The 19490-nt window shown below is 34.6% G+C and overlaps 3 protein-coding genes across 4 annotated transcripts in view; all 3 read right to left on the minus strand.

Moving 5' to 3' along the window:
* Nucleotides 1-599: 599 nt before the first annotated feature.
* On the minus strand, nucleotides 600-6020 carry LOC132283111 (uncharacterized). Its single transcript, XM_059785007.1, has 8 exons — nucleotides 5667-6020; nucleotides 5486-5580; nucleotides 3788-3905; nucleotides 3541-3659; nucleotides 2716-2902; nucleotides 2440-2580; nucleotides 1269-1555; nucleotides 600-881 (listed from the first exon to the last, which is right to left on the minus strand). Exons 1-8 carry the CDS (start codon nucleotides 5940-5942, stop codon nucleotides 878-880), a joined length of 1227 nt encoding a protein of 408 aa, XP_059640990.1. The 5' UTR covers nucleotides 5943-6020; the 3' UTR covers nucleotides 600-877.
* A 1124-nt stretch (nucleotides 6021-7144) lies between these two features.
* LOC132286382 (uncharacterized) lies at nucleotides 7145-17984 on the minus strand. Of its 2 annotated transcripts, XM_059788709.1 has the most exons (11): nucleotides 17586-17984; nucleotides 16863-16909; nucleotides 14639-14995; nucleotides 13477-13560; nucleotides 11825-12088; nucleotides 11171-11303; nucleotides 10896-11058; nucleotides 10583-10711; nucleotides 8948-9142; nucleotides 8378-8500; nucleotides 7145-7745 (listed from the first exon to the last, which is right to left on the minus strand). In XM_059788709.1, exons 3-11 carry the CDS (start codon nucleotides 14898-14900, stop codon nucleotides 7632-7634), a joined length of 1467 nt encoding a protein of 488 aa, XP_059644692.1. In that variant the 5' UTR covers nucleotides 14901-14995; nucleotides 16863-16909; nucleotides 17586-17984; the 3' UTR covers nucleotides 7145-7631. The 2 variants fall into 2 exon arrangements, with proteins under 2 accessions (XP_059644692.1, XP_059644693.1); XM_059788710.1 differs by having other exon boundaries at nucleotides 16863-17984.
* LOC132282202 (uncharacterized) overlaps nucleotides 14915-19490 on the minus strand; it is a 51821-nt gene continuing 47245 nt past the window's right edge. The window contains exons 5-6 of the mRNA XM_059783813.1: nucleotides 15775-15840; nucleotides 14915-14995 (exon numbers count right to left, since the gene is read on the minus strand). Coding sequence (XP_059639796.1) covers nucleotides 14915-14995; nucleotides 15775-15840 — 147 coding nt within the window. The remainder of the gene's footprint in view (nucleotides 14996-15774; nucleotides 15841-19490) is intronic.

Consider the following 19490-nt stretch of genomic DNA (forward strand, 5'->3'; position numbering starts at 1 on the left):
CTCTCTTTTTCTCCCTTCATAAAGAAGGCCCCAACCCTCAATAAATATGCAATAAAAGGATCTAAAATCTATCGTTCAGTTTTCACAATAAAAGTAAAGGATTGAAGCGTTTCAGAAGGAATTTTTTTCAAACAAACTTCTAAAAATGCAAGTACGTTTCTTAAAGGTTTATGTGTTTAGATCATTGAATTCTATTTATTTTGAAATTGCTTACATAACTAACATCTACTTTGTTCATTATTCAAAGTAGTCCTGCGGTTGGATTACTCCCATTGTGTCCTTGGTAACTCGACTTAAAGCCTTTGCACCTCTAACTTCTTATCTAACATCATCTTGCCTTCAAATAAATAAATAAAAATAAAAAAATTAAAATCAAACTTTTTACTTTTCTGGTTAAAAATTTGCTGACTTCTGACATTATTTTTTGGTTAATATTTTGTTATGATATCTTCATTTCTCCCCCAATTTCAAGGTACGGATTTTTTTTCCTTTCAATTTTTAGAAAACAATGAGGTAAACCCACCATTGTTTTATCAAATGACATCTTTAAGAGTTTGAATCTGCTTGGTTTGCCCCACAGAGAATCCCAACACCACCCATTGCCCAATAGAACATGAAACTACATACTTCTGCAATAGTGATTAGCATATGCATACCACAATTATACACATAATCAATCATGAGACTTCCAGCTGCTGCTGCTTCGTTTTCTTTCTTTTCCTCCTTCGCAAGGTGCAATCGGCGATGGACCATAATAGGGGGCGCCGTTAGGTTAGCTCGAAGCAACGGACATCACTCCGACGAGTTTCTGTATTCAACTGCTAAAAGACACAACTTTTGCGAGTTGAAATTTTTAATCAATGTGGCATTGGCATAGTCAGCTGTCACCAAGAAGATCAACTTAGCAAAGAGGAATTTGAAATCTAGAGCAGCAGTGTGTGTTAAAGAAATCGACTCCTTAATATATATATATATATATATATATATATATATATATATATATATATATTGTGATGTGTGGCAAAAAAACAGTATCACAATTAATCTAGTCATGGTGCCTTTTAAGGGAGTAGGCTAGATAAAGCACAACTATGAAAATGTATATACTCGTGAAACGACGACGGTAATATCCTTCTCTTCGTTTTCATTTAGAAAAAACTATACTGAATCCTATTAGTCCACCAACAGCATCAAATACAAATACATACATAATTCTCTATTCCACCCAAAAAATGCAAACTGTACAACAAAGTAGAAGGAACACTCACAGTTTGGTCTCAGAAAAGTATGTTGATGACACGGCTAAGCCCTCCACATCATAAGTGCGGACCAGCCTCTGCCTCTTGCCAGGTGACTCAAGCCAACAGAACTCCAAATGGAAGGACTTGGATTCTGCCACACACTTGGCCACATCACACGGGCATCCCATGTACATGCCCCCAGGTAATAAGATTATTTGGAAACCGCCATCAATTGTAACCAAGTTGTCAGACATGGTACCCGTCCATTGCACGTTAGTGGTAACATCACCTCCACTGGATGTGGAAGTTATATCCTGTTACAGTGAAAATAAATAGAGAGAAAATAAGACAATTCGTTCCATGAAATAAAGCAGTAGTAATTTAATCAACATTTACAGCAAAAAAAAAAGTAGTAATAATTGATCCAATCCTCACTTCCATTTCCCAAGCCCAAAATGGAAGTGACTTGATAGTGCCATTGGTGAAACCTTCACCCTAACAAAATGGAACCCTGCTAAGTCTCTAATTGTCTCACGGGAAACATTTACAAGTAAAACCACTTGAACTACATTATAAAGAGACATTTTTCTACCATTTTGGTTCTAAAAATCACAATTAAAATTGAAAATAATATATCTAATTCTCAAGCTCATAAGTCTATAAAATAGGTCAAGGTACTTAATTTCTCAAATGGGCAGCAAGGGGAAAAATGACTGGATAAAACTTAAAAGTTGGCCCCATCATTTCTACCAATTACATGACCAATTCACAATTACATAAAAAGATCATGTTCATTCATCCTCTCATGTCAAAAGAATGACTAAACATAGGGGCAAAGTGGTACTTCCTTACCTTTTAAAGTAGTAGGTCGAGGGTTCCAGTCTCCAAAGGGGTAAAGTGGATGTGTGAGTGTGTTTCTTGCAAGAATAAATTCAACATCTAGTCAATCTAAATTACATGGATAAATTCACAATTGCAGAGGGATAACCTTGAAGAAATAAGATGGCTCATCAAAGTTGAGGTCTCAATCCAGAGAGTTTACCCATAGTTGGGTTTCACTTTCATCATGCCATAAACTACCACAGTATTAGGTGCCATATCATTCAAGATTTCTCTCAATCCTCTAATTCCAAGTAAGTAAATCAACTTAAATTATATTTCACTTTACGAGATATTAATTGCAAGGAGCAACACAAACCTGAAATAGCTGACCCATGTTGTCAATTCCAAGGATAGAAATTGTATCAGCTTCAGCAATTGTAGATCCATAAATACCACTGCGAGTAGTTATAGAATGGCCTTTCCATTTGCCAAGAAACGGCATAATCCTGTCCGTATTCTATTGCAACCATACAAAAAATTTATATCACAGAAAACACGTTTTAGGGCTGTAAAGACATTTCATTGTAGTGACTGTTCAAAAAGGCAATGACTAATCAGAGAAACTTTTCTCGCCCTCCATTAATTTACCAACCTTAGAATTGTCAAGGGAAGGAGGAATAAGCACTGCACCACCTCTTTCTTCAAGGAAGATAAGAAGCATTTCTAAAACGCCTTTTGGATCCATGATATGAAATGCTCTTGCTCGCATATCTTTCTCGAGTGAATAAAGGCAATTCTCACATACAATAGAAGGCTGACGAGAGGGAAGCTTCAGGTTTCTGGATGGCAAATGAAAAACGAGAACAGGGAAAATGAGGACTATGAAACAACAATGGCTAAAAATCAACTAAGAACTTATATGAGATCAGTATAAATGAAAACGACATTGTCGGAATTGGTACTTTATTTGAAAAGGCAAGTGATAAGTATATCGTGCAATGGCGCATCATTCACCTGTTTTGTTTATCATGAAACCCTATATGTGACCCTAGAATTGTTTGTTACAGGATTTGCATGCAAGATACATCATAGAAAGTTGAACTTAAGTATGTCAAGGTTGGAATCTTTTGAGTTATTATCAACTGATTATTATCTTTTACGGCAAGGACGATGACGATGACGATGATGATGAATGTATGTGCTTTCTACATGTCCAATGAAATGCCACTCCATCTCTTCAAAGAAAATCTTGTTCTACATTGTAATTCAATACATTGGTGATTTGGTTTGTTATATCCTCAAAGCCCAAGTTATGCCACAAGAGCTTACATGTTAACATCAAATCCCTAATCATACAAACTTGTGTACATGAAGGTGGTTAGAATCATTAATGGTAAAAATTGTATTAATATACCGAACTATTAAAAAAACAACTCATGCACCGACAACAATGTTATTTAATAAAAAGAGCACTAACTTTGGTGATTCCTCTCCAATGTCATCTTCACCTAGTACCCCTTGCCTCAACACGGTTTCCAACATGCCAGCTGTCTGGTACCGTAGTGCAAAGGCTTTCTCATTGGGGAAAAGTCCAACCTGCAAACTAAATCATAATGGATCTTCAATAGAAAAAAAAAAAAGGAGCGCAAACTATGATAAAAGCTAGATTCCAGGACGAATTGCCAGTGGATAACAGATAACTAGTCTTCAAAGTATTGAAGCACCTGTTGATATTTGTCCACAGTAAACATGTTGGTTTCTTTGATTTTGTACTCTGCCCATTCAGGCTCGCAATCATATCCAGAAGTTGAAGTGCCTGATGAGGGTTGCTTGATGTATAAGCTGAAAAGTTCAAGCCCATGAAGATACTTCACTTAGAGAGATGTAAATAGCACAAACCACTACCATTTATTCTTATGATTATAACTTGACATAAGAGTACATATTGTTCCTAATTTTTAAGAAATTTATGTCTGAGAAATGGTTCGTTAACCTCTTGCACTTATAGGCTACTTTTGTGGTTATATTTTCCTTGAAACAAATGTAACCTCAATGAATCACACAATGGAACTTCTACTTTATATTTATTTTTTTGAATTCAAAATGGAACCCCTCCAAAAATATAAGTAAATAAATAATATATATATTGTCAATCTAGACTTTTGGAAGCCAGTATTTTACTGATCGAAGAAGCCAACTCCGCGTCATATGCAATCTATCAGCCATCAAATCATTTAAAACTCAAAACAAAAGTCAAGCTAATCCCTGATCCTGGTCGTCATGCTATTCCAAGCAAAAAAAATTCCCTTGAATATTCCATGAAAATTAGATTGTTGCATTTGTCACCTTATATATGGTTCTTAACACGAATCAATTAAATTGAAAGAATCCATTGGAACAAGTGACAGTCATCAACATGAATAACAGTAAAAAACTAAATCACCACTTTTTGGTGAAATCGTATCACAGACCCTTTCCATGAGTCAAAAGATGTTTTAATTTCCTTCAATGGCCTCAATCTTGACAATAGATTGTACCAAAAACTGCAACATTATACATAACGGAATCCCTTCAATTCACACTGGATGCCAAAACGCATGCTTAATACACTTAAGAGTCATGGTGGTTGGTTAGACCATTTGACCCAAGGGCAGAGGCAACTTAGGCTCACATATTTAATTTAATAAAATTTGACAAAAAAACCCATCAAATTAACAAATATGCCCCCTAAATAGCAAATATAACCTCCTCATTAACAAATATGCCCTTCTTTCTCTACAAAATTATTATTCTTGCCCACCCTTTTACTTTTCCTATAAATCCAAAAATATTAAATTTTCATGAAAACAAATGTAGATTTTAGGGCTAATATTAAATTTTTATTTGGTTGGTGTGAATTTTTAATTGAATTTTCTTTTACGTTTTAGGCAAATGTTGATGTTAGCCTCAGTTTAATTTAGGATTTTGTTTTCTCACATCATAAATTATTGGATTTGCAATATTTAAGCTCTAAATTTTGTTTTTGTTCTGTTATATAATTTTCTTTCTACCTCTCTTTATTATTTTGATAATTCTTGTATTGCACGCTTGTGATTGAGATGTGTTATTCTATAGATTTACAAACTTCCTATAATTTGGATTGAAATAAGTTAATTTAGATGCATTTTTTTCTTGAATGTAAATATAACATGCCATTGAATTCTTCATTCTTGATATTTTTTATCCCCCTTCCAATTATTTTTCTGGCTCCGTCAATTAACTAGGACTACTAATTCTCATCACAAATGGAAAATAAAATTATGAATATCTAATTATTTACTAACAAAGGACATCAATGCTAATGGCAATATTATATACAACATACATGTATTGGCATATATATGGTGGTGTATTGAAGTGATGAGTTCCTAAATGAAGCTTACGTTTGAATTAAACTGAGGAGTTCATCTTCACCATAAGAACTAGCTGCAAGTTTTGTGCTCACTTTATGCATCAAATTCCCGTGAGCATCGAATTGCTGTCAAATCAACCAAACATCAAATAATAAATTACAAATGCTTCACATTGTTATTTACACATATACACAGACAGTATAATACTTACGTGGAAGGAACCAGTCCAGTGGCCCAAATTGAGGTTGATGAAGCGGCGAAGAGCGTCGATGCTCACAGATTGTTCGTTTCGTTTCTGATCTTCATCGACTGTGTTGGTGGAAAATAAGGGTGCTGTCTTCGTTGGCGGAGTTTTGGGGGTCCGAAATGAGTGAATGGGATGAAGAAAAGGTTTTACAGACCAGAAATTGAGTTGGGTTTTTGGGATTGTGTTTGGGTTGGGTGGAGTGGAAATGGAAGCTATTGAGATGGAACAAAGAGCTGCCATGGGGGATAGAGTGTGCGTCTCTATGTGCGTGAATGAGCGTGCCGCAGAAGTGGGCTCTTGTGATCTTATCCTAAACTCACCTGAATGCCTCAAATGTCATATACAACGGACCTCAAAATAAAAAATATAGTAAATAAATAAATAAATAAATTGCCATAGGGGTAATTTTGTATAATAATTGTAGGGGTGGCAAATGAGTGGATTGGGCCAGGTTTAGATTGGGTTGAAAATAAAAGGTCAACATAAGTTAAGATCTATATTTAATTCGCTCGAGTTAAAAATGGACCGGGTCAACCCGTTATGATTCGTAAACTTATTAATTATTATTTTTAATTATTATTATTTTTAATTTCTATTTTTTTTTAATTATTTATTTTTTTTAGAAGAAATTATTAGAGAGGGGATTGACGAGAGACAAATATAGAGAAAGAGGATTGTGAGTGGAAGAATTTTAAAGAGAGAAATGAGTTGAATGCAATATAGAATAGATGTGTATTGGTGTGTTTATTATGTAATGGATGAAATATTGGTTAAATATGATAAACCATATTCAACCTATCTTGACCCTTAAATTAAGTAGTCAAAGATTACCCAAGTCATCTTAACTTTCAAACTAAATATAGTTTACCCATAACTATTAAAAAACGGGCGGATATGAACGGGTTAATGATTTCTGACCCATTTTGCCACCCCTAAATAATTGTGAAAGATTCAAGTTTCTTAAAAATTATGGGTACTCAAATTTTACATATGTTTTTTCAAATTTTATTTTAACGTGAGTACCCATAATTTTACATATGTTTTGACATCCATCTCTATTTGAAAAACTAATTCGATATTGGTTCTACTTTTATGTTAAAATGAAGGAGGCTTTAGGAACAAACAACAAAAATGCCCTCTTTCAATCATTAATTGCAGAGGGTTAATTCATAAAATTAAATGTTCGACGTTTATTAATTTCACAATGAAAATGGTTGGGGGAAGGTTTCCTTTTCCTTTTTGATTATTATTATTATTATTATTACTACTACGTTTAAAAAAAAAAATTTCAATGTTGAAAAAGAATATGCAACAAGATGGCAACACCTAGATGAAATCACTTAGAAAAGATTCAATAATTAAAACATAAGCTTGAAAACAAACCACCCACAACGCTGTCAATGCCCCTCCATAACAACAAAATATTTGTAAAGATTAAAGAAGATAATCTGCAGTTAAAATATTTATTTTCTTTTTATCTTTTTTACATTATTATTAATTCTTTTTACAGCAAGGCACGCTGCACGCACCTAACACATTCATACACACCACTATTGTCACAACAGGGCCTCAACCTCCCATGATGGACTAAACCCTGGGGGAGAAATGACATTCAAATAAAAAAAAGTAGCTGATTCCTCTTTTTCTTTCCTCCTCCTCCACCTTTTTCTTCTCTGGGCAAACTAAAAGACTAAACCTAGTGAAATAGGAAATACATGATGAGATGTATTGGGGAAGGATATAGTTGAGGACAGTCCCTAAAAAGCACTTCAGATGATTATGAAATGAAATGAAAATATTTTCCCCCAAAAAGGAAAATATTTTCCTTTCATATGTACAAGTCTGGGAATGCAGGGAGTAGAAATATGTACATAATGGATGAACATCTTGGCCCTCCCACAAGCAGATGCCAATGAAGAACTTTAAATGCTAGACATCATCTCGCGTGAAGATGGTGCGTATTTGGCCATGATTAACAAAGTCGATCTTGTTCAATCTCACACAGCAAAGCACTTTCTCAGGCAGTTCTTCTGGTTTCTGTGCCTGTTTCAATTTAAGGAAGGAGTGTTAGTTTTAGGGACAATTGAAAGCTTTCTGTGAATGCTAAAAATAAGGCAAAGTTGGTTCCAGCGGATTGAAATTCACAACAACGATGGCTCAAGGAACTCTGATCTCTCTCTATTTATTTATTTATTTGGATGTTGCACTCTACAATTACATGAAATGTACAAGGAATTGAGAAGAAAAGATAGACAGTTGAATATGATATGGAGCACGAAAAAGTCATGTGGATCCTTGTTGAATTAGAGTCGATATAGATGCCATAGCATTGGAGAGTTCCAATTAACAATCTGTATGTGAAGTTCCCATCGCATTCAAAAAACAAATTGACAATACCAAAATCAAAAAATAAAAAATGCGAATGAAAAAGGCAAAATATTGACACTACTTGAAATTTGCTGAACTCAATCAAGCTTATTAGGGCCAACACTCAAGAAGATTTATATCTAAATAGGTATTGATCATTATCAAATAATCAGTTATTTCATTTTTTTCTTTCGGTGGTTTCTCGTTTTTTTTTTTTTTTTTCTTTCCGCGATGAGTTTTTCCTTATTCTGAGGATCAGAATGCAAAATAATGGTGGAACCCGGGATGCATCGAGATAAAAGTAGTACCTGAATTGTCAAACCCAAATCTAATATTCCATTTCTCAAACGTTCTCGGAATGATTCAAGTCCCTTCCTTGCGATGTAGCTGAACCGATGAATGTCGAGGTCAATCTCAAAGTAATTGGGACCCTGCATTGAAAAGGAATGTAAATCACAAAATCTTTCAAGTACAAGCAAGATGTTACTAACACGCTAAAGGGTTAAATTGCTTGTGCATAGAAGAGACATCTTTCAATGAGCATCGACAGGACCATACAACAGCACATTGAATTGCATATTTTATCTAAAAAGGGAACTCCACGAGGCTTGGCTTCAAACACCCACTACGCCTGGGTCCCTTTTATGGGTTAGTGCTCTCCCCGTTGCATGTCTCCCATGCTTGTATGTAATGGCCAGTGATAGTAGCCATTAAATAAAAATAGTTCTTGAGATCCCTCGTGGTGGTGAACCATGAAAGCAAGATTCCCATAGAACAACATTGGTATAATAAAGTATGAAGTGCATATTTATCTCCATGGTTTACTAACGGTTTAAAAGAATCAGCAGCTAAGTAGAAGAGAGCACATGATACTCCACCTGATAAAAATTGTGTTGAGGGCGTGAAAGGACTGGCTTTTCATTATAAGCATGTAAAAGCTTTCTTTCAGTAGAACTTAAGACCAGATCATCCGGATTAACCACCCCAGCCATGATCTTGAGCCTTTCTCTGAAAGGAACTGAGGATCCTTTTGCAAACCCTTTAACCTTTTCCATATCATCCTCTACCAATTTCTGTTGAGCAAATCAACATATTCAACCAACTGAAAGAAAATCAACTGAAAACAAGTTGCCCGTACAAGATTAAATGTAATAACTGTGAGCACCTAAATGTGGAAAAAAAAATTGAAATATATACAGTAGTTGCTTAAATACTGAGTTTACGTGCAAATTGTGTCAAAGTATTACACCAGTAGCCACCAACTTTCCCAAACTAATATATATGCATCTGGTTTGACAATTTTAAGTTATTCCACATGTTGCAGCCATCACGGTTCATTTCAGTAGAAGGAAATAGCGGATCAGCAGCTGAGTGCAATGTCTGCATAGAAGAGAACTTTCTTCCTTTGATCCATTATAATCGGATTCCAAACTAGGAAATAAAAAAACAAGCATCTCGCATTACAATGGAAATTGCAAGCCCTTCATAAATGGTCGCCCAGCACATGATATATATAATAACGCAACAAATTTACAGAAATCCCAACAGAACAGAACTATAAAAGTGCCCTGTGCCTTGAACAATTGCATATGAATATCCCGAAAATTTACTGAAGATACTTCATTTTAGTTTATTCTTCGTCATTACAGATGGTCTATTACAGTGCCATTTGTACCAGCTCAGGCCTCAGCATAGCTACTTTGTGAAATACCAAAAGTTAGGTCCGTCTCAAGTCCTCCCTCCCCACGAATAGAACTGGGCGATGTCCCTTTTCTTCTTCTTAGTTGTTATGGTTTGTTGTTGATTGGTCTTATAAAGTTATAATCTTATTTTCCAAGTTCTACATCACCTTCAAACAAGGAGACTTCCATTTTCTTAGCCAGGCCAGGAGACTCCATTGCACCAAAATAAAATAACTAAAAGTTAAAAAAGAAATGGAAAAGCGGATAAATGATGGTCTCATTAGAAACTGCCACTATTGTACTTTATATGGTAAATTCTCCTATTTAATAGTAGACTTTCCTGAACTAGAAATATCCCGAGGTAATTCCCAGATGTGTATTTTACAGGTAAACAAACTAGAACATGTAAAGAACAGATAACCCATTTATATTACAATTGTATTCAAAGAAAAATACCAGCCCAATGCGATAAAGTAAAAAATGCTATTCCGGTGGGGGCAATAGTAGAATTTTATAGGTATATATGTATATCAAAACTAGAAAAATAGGGTATAATACTAAAACAAGAAAAATCAGTGGGGGCAATTGCCCCCACTAAATTATCAGTGGGTGTTCTTATCAGAGGAGGAAGAGTAGACCATTTGAGGACTAAAGAAAATATGCCAATCAACAAAAAACGAGGATGATGTCACCCCGTAAGAATTACTTAAATTGAAAACATATTATAGCATGGCAATAAAGAGAAGATCCTCGGAAAGTACTAATAAAACAATTCCGAGGCAAAAATATTAGGCTCCTATTTTGGCTAGACAAAATTTAAAATAAAATTACCTTAATGTTGTCACTAAAGTGAGGAGAGATTTCATTCTCAAAATTCTCTGAAAGTTTGAAATATAGTACAAGACTCAAACCCTCCCCATCAGCATCACCAAGGAACAATGGAGTAGTATAAGTAGGTAACTGCCACAAAGCGCACAACAAAATTACAAGATAAACAACGAGAAACTGCACAAGCCACTACTCTCCATTCTTTTTAATGAAGTTGCAATTTAATATTCCACCAAAACAACCCACCATCTAGACACACAAACATAAGAAGGTTAAAGAGAAACTATTAGAAAATTAAGAAAAGTTTAAAAAATACCTGAATATTGAGAACAAGAAGTGGAGGCACCTTCCCATCTCCTTTCATGGTAGGAAGCTCAAGGTGTTGGGCAATGTGATTAACCTTTCTTGGGCATATAAAAAGATCAACACCAATTGGAGTATACGGACTGCAATTTGGCGCACGGGATTTGCGCTTATCTCTGCATGTTGAATTGTCAGAAAATTAAATGCAATAGCAAACTTATGTCTATATTGTTGCAGATGTCTAAATATCTAGATTTGATGATCAACAGATGGAAGTTACGAGCATACTTAAAATAGTTAGCACCACGGAGCTTAAAATTTGAGGGTTCAATCTCAGACCATCCTATAGTTGGCTTCCCTTCTGTACAACATGGAATTGTGAGTCCTGCTCTCGGACGACACAGAATTTTTTTTGATGCAGCTGCACAAATACTGATATGGTTAATGCTGTATCAAATCACTTTCTTAAGCAATAGTTATTATAGTAAACGTAAACAAGCAACGATACTTAACTGCCAGTAGCTCATAAAATCAAATAAGCTCGCTTATTTAAACTTGAAGATCAATTTTAAAAGGAAGTGTAAATTGAGGGATCACATCAATATATATATATATATATATATATATATATATATCACTTCACACAATTCTAAACATCGACAACCAGCCACAAAATATTCCAAAGTTGACCTATAAGCTAAATAGAATATAAAGTGCTTAACTGAAAACTCAAAAGTGAACTTGGCTTTGGAAATATAGAGATGTATATGCAAACACAGCATGGTTAATAGGTCCCCCTCCAGATTTCATGCAGACTTCTAGGAAATAAATCGGGAAATAGTGACACTAGAAAGTATTACATTTATAGATAGGAATCTTCAAAATGTGGAGTCCATTCCAAGAAAGTAATGCCACTGAAAAACAAATTGGTTTTACACTTACAAATTTCATTTCTCTCTTCTCTTTTGATTGATTTCCTCTTTAATGAAAGCCTAATAACTGTTGATTTCTTTCTCTGATCTTGTTGATCTGGGCTTGGTGCATTGATGATCTTGTTGCTGGAACTTGAAGATGGCAGCAATTTAGGTAAGGTAGACATCAAAATATTCTCTTGAGCTTTCTTTTGAGAATCATTTCTATGCTCTTTTACAATGCCAGGGCTTCCACAAGAACCATCTAATTGTTTCTTTCTTTTGGTGCAAAATCCTTCATATACACAAAATTGCAGCAATTATCAAGGAATTAATTAATGAGTCATACTATAAAATTATGGGAAAGGGTGATAGAACAAAAACTAAGGAAAGAATGTACAGTGTCCGAAAATCAATTTGGATTTATGCCAGGGAGATCCACTACAGAGGACATTTACCTATTAAGGCTGTTGGTAGTGGATTGTAGAAGTAAGCAAAAAGATGTATACATGGTTTTTATAGACTTAGACAAGGCATAGAGTTCCAAGAGACATGATTTAGTGAGCTCATATAAGAGTAGGATTACACCAAGGTTTGATGCTGAGTCCATATTTATTTACAGTAATCTTGGATAAAATAACGTAAGACTTGCAAAGATACCTTCCATGGTGCATGGTATTTACGGATGACATAGTGCTATTGGATAGCTTTAAGGAAGCCTTAGCAATAAAATTAGAGGCTTGGAGAATGGCACTAGAGTCAAAAGGCTTAAAAAGTAGTAGAACTAAATGGAATGCATGGAATGTAAATTTAGTAGTGATATTGGAAATGATAATATAGCAATAAAATTTCAAGACCAAAGCATTACTCAAAAATAATTGCACAAAAAGATAAGAGAGATTGATGATGATGTGGTAATAGGATCGGAATAGGTCGGACAAAGTGGAGGACACCAGTGAGGTTTTATGCGACAAATGAATACCGAATAAGTTAAAAGGGAAAGAATATAGAACAGTCATTAGACCGGCTATTTTATACGGAGCTGAATGTTGGGCGTTAAAAAAGAAATACAAACAACACATCCATGAGGTGGAAATGTGGATGTTAAGATAGATGTTAGGAATAACTAGGAAATATAAGATTGCTAATCAACAGACTTGGGAGAAATTAGGTGCAACGTCTATTAGCGAGAAAATAAGAGAGAGTCGACTTAGGTGATATGGGCATATATTCAAGGCCGACCTATGGATGCACCCATGAGGAGAGGAAGATTGATTTGCATGGAAGGTAAGAGACAAAGAGATCAACCATTTAAACATGGAATGAAGTGAAAAAAAGTGATTTTTTTAAAAAATAAATTTAGTAGGAAATAAGGCTTATAATAGAAAAGAGTGAAAAAAGAGAATCCACGTGGCTGACCCCGTTTGCACGGGATAAAGGCAAGGATGATGATGATGACGACAACAACCTTGGGCTCTGAAAATCCCACAAGTGTAAAAGTTATGGCAGCTAATCACCAGCAGAGCATATATCTTAGATTAGTTGGTCCACTGCAGTCAAAGCAACTGAAGGTGACTGTCACTTGTCGCATAACGTCTAATGTTATATCTATGATACACCATTTTCTATGCAGAAGGCAGCATAAATGCTGCAAATTCAGCCAAAAGAGATTGAAGTTCATACCTCCACGCACACTGCTGAAGTCATCATCTGATTCAGACTCCAAAATACTGCGCGAGTCAAACCATGCTTCCTCTTGGCAAATCACTGCACACACATTAGTATGTCATTTTCAAGTCTTTGAGCTATTCTTTTTGTAATTTTATTCCCTGAAAAAGTAAAACAAAATTTCTTCAAGAGAATAAAACAGGTATACATGAATTACTAGGTTTGCAAACAACACGGTCACCACATGACAGAAGAAAGATTAAGATTTATAGGTATCAAGAAACTTCCATAAGTTTAGGCCCTCTTCTTCAACCACAACAATAATTAACCGGAAATAAATATTATTAGCTCTTAGAAGGAACAGAAATAAGATTGATGAAAGTTCAAAATATTCACTTTTGATGGAATCTATTGGCACAACAATTAAGATTAAAAAATATATATATTAAGATTTATAAAGGTTGAGGCATAGTTAGTAACAAAGGCACTATTAAGGAGTAAGAACATGACCAAGTACCTTTGGGGAATCTAAATCCACCAATATAGAATCTTTTTCAATCATGAAAAACAGTAGACCATTCATGATGCAAGATTTTCCGAAATTTGGTGTAGCGAGATAATTAATGATAATATGTATTTGACAATTAGATATCTAAAAGTTGGCCCAATTAGGATTCAAAACAGGTTGAAATATCAGAATCAGAATTTTCTTCTGTAAATTTTGAAATTTCGCTGAAATTGAAAATGGGGAGAGAAAAAAATATATATAGAATCAACTGCTACAGGAAACAAAAGTTTAGTATAAATCAGGGGAGGTTGACCGCAGAATTTGTTAACTATTTGAAGAATTAAGAGTTAGGACTGCCCATTATGGGTGTTTATTTTGTAAAAAGAATGTTAATCCATATTAACCAATTTTGCTCATGAAATTGTAAACTAAAACATGACCCGACCAAGAAAATTTGTTAGGCAGAAAGAAAAGCCTGCAAATAACATTTTGTACAACCAGGTGGTGCTCCTTTCATTTGTCCAAAACCTTTTCTTTTGAACAACCAAAATAAGAGATTACTCGTATGATCGTCCAATCAGGTATAACCGTATAACTCTCATCTCTCTTTGCCAAATTATTTATAAAAGATAATTAAAAAGATAAACTATTAATGGAAACAAGATATACCATTAGCATCAATTTTACTATCGTGCCGCTGCAATTGTTTGAGATGGAATGCTGAATTGGGAACCCCAGATTTTCTGCAAGTGGTGGTTGCATGAACAAACTCACTTGTAGCCAAATCAGCTACACGAGTCCCAACATCGCTATTCCTTTTCCTGACTCTATGGACAGAATTAGAAAGCTTTCCATGGCATTTGCAGAGCTGGAGACGGAATTTCCTTGGCGGTTTAACTGTTCTAGATGGTGTTGATACACAAGTACCCATTACAATTACTAACTTTAACCTCTGTGACCACGAAAATTGCCTTCATACAAGATGCCAACAGCACAGCTATGTACAGCAAAAGAAAAACAGAGAACCTGATGCAAACCATATTAAACAGCATTCAAGAAACTTGAAATAAAGCAATCTTCATTCACAAAATAAATACAAATAAAACTAACAATGCCTCCAGTTCTTAAAGCAGTTCCAGTGATTACCAAGATAAGATGTTAACTCAAACAAGCAACAATAACCATTAAAGAAGTTATTGGTATTAATAATCCAGAACCTTGAAGAAAATACTACTGTGTAGAATTCAAATGAATGGATTTGACCTTGAAGAATCCATATAGTAGTATGACCTAGAAGACCATTTTGAACAAATGTTAATACGGCCCACTGGTCCTAACATTTCTGCTTCAATACCTTCTCAAACCACTTATACATATTTGAATATTTTTTACTAGCCATAAACAAATATTATCAACAACATGGTTCCAAACAAATGGAAATATGGCATTGCTCTTATCAATCAACAAGATCGAATTTCTCTAAAGGAAGTTGACAACATAAGTCAGTAGAGTTAAAACTTGCTACTTTCAAAACCCTATAACTGAAGTCCTCACTGAATCACAGCAATGGCAGGAACATAAGTAGATGACTTCAACAACCACCTTCAGGGAAAATAGATAAAGGAACTTACAAGGATGCCCCTAGAATCAACAAGAAATGGTACGGAGGAGGAAGGATTAAAAGAAATAAGAACTATTCTAGGTGTAAAATTTTATCTGAAACAGTGGATGAGAACTTCAACTCAAAGCAGATTGCCACAGCTTAGTACATTCTCTAACTCCATGTGTTGTACTCATCATCTTACCAGTATACCCACAGCTAAATCTAATAGATAACACAATATCCCAGTCCTAATTATCTTAGGAAGAAACTGCAACATTTGAAGTTAGAACCATACCATACAGGATCATAGCCCCAATTGGTAGTGACTAACTATTGGACAAATGTATTGAAGCATCGCAAAACATATACTAAGGAAGCATTCGGTCAAATGGAAATGAAAATGAAGTTTTACTTTTACATAATTTGAAGACTTGTTCTACAATAACTTTCCTTATAGATGATGGGGTTCAAACACGGAGTCCACTCCATGGTGATCCACGTCCCATGACCATAATTTAGAGTAAAACTTGAAACTTCATGACATTAAGCATATAATTGTTCACAGCTAAGGATATGGAATTATCAATTGCTAGAATAAGTGATATAGTACCATCTAAGGGCTGTGTAAAATTTGATGAAGGGTTTCCTTCTGCGAGACATCACCATACATACCTTTTGGTGAACTATCTCTATGCAAATTTGTCACACAAACAAGTGTAATATAGTGTAGAAAATAACAAATTTAATTCTTTCTTTTATATACAAGACATATTTGGCGAGATAAACACACAACAGGCTGCTTTCTAGAACTTCATCAAAAAACTTAGATTTGCACAGGTTAAATATTAGAATACATAATTATGGAAAGAAAAAAAAAAAAAAAAAAACAGCATACATATGCAAGAGCATGCACACAAACACACGCGGATATATATATATATATATATAGAGAGAGAGAGAGATCACTGTTGTTAGTGAGGATATTCTTTAAGTGTAATTAACTACTCTGAAGTGTCTGCTGATAAGGCAGTGAAGCGGAACAAGTGTCATGTAAAAAATCAAATGCAATAAAATGAAAAGCACTCCACCAAAACGATGGACTTTGCAATACCTTTCCAGCAAATACAAATCTTACCAATCATGCTATCATAGTGAAAGAAAATGAGGAATCAACCCTTCCAAATATGTATATTGGTATCAGTGACATCATATCATTTTATTATAAATTCGGACAAATTAAATCACATCGTGTATATTATAAAATACCACCTATAATAGTTAAGAGCATACCTTTGCCAATAGCAGACATCTATGTAATCTGAATCCAATTATAGCCTCTGTTGAGAGGGTGAACAAGAAAATGAGGATCCTTTGTGAAAAAATTTAGTCACTAAAATAACAAGTATGACACTTGTAAAATTGGAAAAAATCAACATTCAGGTACCCAATTCATAAAAGTCTGATAATGAAATTAAAATTATAAGCCAATTCCAAGAAATTAAAAAATTAGTAAGAGAATATACTTATAAAATCATATCCAATAACCAATGGTTCTAGCGTTCTAAGTGCAAAATAGGGGTGTGAGTTTCAAATTGAATATATATATATATGACAATTTTCAGTGTCCCCGTGATGGTTTGATGAATAAGAACAAAAATATTAAACCTCCAATGAATAAAGTGAAACAAGAAATGCAGAATACAGTAAGCAACAAAAGTTTTACATGGCTTTCAAAAATGGATCAAGTGTTGAAAACATATATATAGAAACATAGATATATGGTTATACACACAAAAACATGGGAATGAAAAAGTAGTAATTGTCAACATTAAGTTGAGAATGGTATTACTATTATATATAAAAAATGAAGAATTAAACATAACAGACAACAAAGATAAAATTGAAATCTTATTCCTGAAAATAATAATAATAATAAATCTGCATCTATCATAAAGATATGAATATACATATACATGTTGATGATATACACGTATTGAGAAAAGAGAGAGGAACCTAATGATAAGAGGTTCGCGGCAACAATGAGGAAGACCAAGAGACGATTATCGCCTCCCTCTCTCTCTCTCTCTGCAACAAAGACAATCGAAGCGTGGGAGAGGGAGACAGAGAGTGGGTCCGATTTCGGATCCAACCCAGATACAATTCCGAACCTTGTTCTTTTTCCAAGCTCCTAATATATGGAAGATGAAGAAGAACGAGGACAGAGACGTCCTTGAGTGTTTACGTTTTTGCGTGCTTTCGTGTTTTAGTACTAATATTTTTGTGGTTTTCATTGCAGAGCTTCCTTCCCAGTATTTTCAATGTGATTCACTTCTATTTTTGTCACACGCCTTGGCTGGTGTAGAGAGAGACACAGAAATCGCCAAATATAATGTGTGCAGAGAAAAGACTAAAAATGAGATTCTTTCAGTAAAGTGAAGTAAGGATATATATATATATATATATATATTCCTAGTGGTTTGAATGGAAAATTGCCTCAACTTAGATGAAAGGACAGAACTGGATCTGGATGCCCCTGGTGGGCTCATTTCTTGGATTACAACTTTAGGTGTTTTGGGCTTCCTAGTGGGCTTCTTTGGGGCCATTATGAAATCTGATTTGATAGATTGCATTCATCAACTCGAAACCGGTCTATTCTTCCTTGGGACCTTTGGGCCGCTTCGTTGATCTTGATCTGCTTTTGGTGTGGGCTGGGCGGGCTGGAGATCTTTAATGTTGGTGTCCATCGCACAGGTGTCGGTCTTTTATTGGAGTATAATTTTCCCATTAACGTGTTTGAAAAATAAATATACAAGAAAAATATACGAAAATTAAAGTGATGACGTAAGAAAGATAATGATTTGATGTGGACCATTTTTTCTTTTTCCTTCCTGAGAATTTATGTGCGGACATTTAATTTCTTTCCCTCCTCAATAATAATGTGACGTGAAACTTTTGTTAATATTATGAAATAATATAAAAAAACAGCCTAAACTTTTGTTAATATTATATAAGAAAACTAACATGCAGATTCAAAAGGCTTAACTAAAAACAAATGCATTCAACTTTACAATAATACACCTAAATCATCAACATTTAAGTAACATATTCAACTTTAGAGATAACATTTAGCACATATATTCTCAATAACACATCTCATATTCTCGCATATGTAAAATTACTTGTTCGTAAATAATATAATACAATAAATTGATAATTCAAACAATTTAATATCAAAATATTCTACAATAATTTTCACCAATAAATCACCTCCAAGTTTCAAAACATTTACCAAAAAGTATGTCTCGCCTTCTAACCAAAAAATACAAAAAAAATTAAAAATAAAATGGGATTAATTTAATTATAATAAAATAAAATAAACTCTTTAGGAAACCTTATTTACTAAAAAAATAAGCCTATCAAAAAAATTTTACCCCACTGTGGAAAAATTCTCCGCACCACTATACATGGAAAAATCAGGAAAACAATAATTTATGGGAAACTCATGAGCATCCACATGATCTGGATAAGGTTTCCTATACACCGCCCAAGGACACCTCTGCCCTTGAACTACCTCAGCCTGGATTAGGGCTAAAATTTGGGCTCTATCGATTCCTGCATTATAAGCTGGTGGATCGATAGGCTGAGGTAAAGCATACGGATCAACCCATTCCCGTTGTGGGTTTGCGATCGCATGCCCCCCGGTAGCTGCTCATGGTATTGGTGGACCTTGTTGATTGTTCCTCCATCGATTCTGATTCTGATTGCCCCCAGCTCTTGCTGTTCCCTCAGAGGTAGAATCGGCACTACCGACAAGCATTGTAAATTCTGATTTTGTTGGCGAATCATCGGTGGGTGTTTCTGTTATTATTGGCGGATTGCCGTTGGGCATACCAATAGTTACATTCGGTTGGGCAGGTC

Source organism: Cornus florida, unplaced genomic scaffold (genome assembly GCF_030987335.1).
Source record: "Cornus florida cultivar Cherokee Brave unplaced genomic scaffold, ASM3098733v1 CherokeeBrave_3.0.0_Hap2_Chr11, whole genome shotgun sequence".
Lineage (NCBI taxonomy): Eukaryota > Viridiplantae > Streptophyta > Magnoliopsida > Cornales > Cornaceae > Cornus > Cornus florida.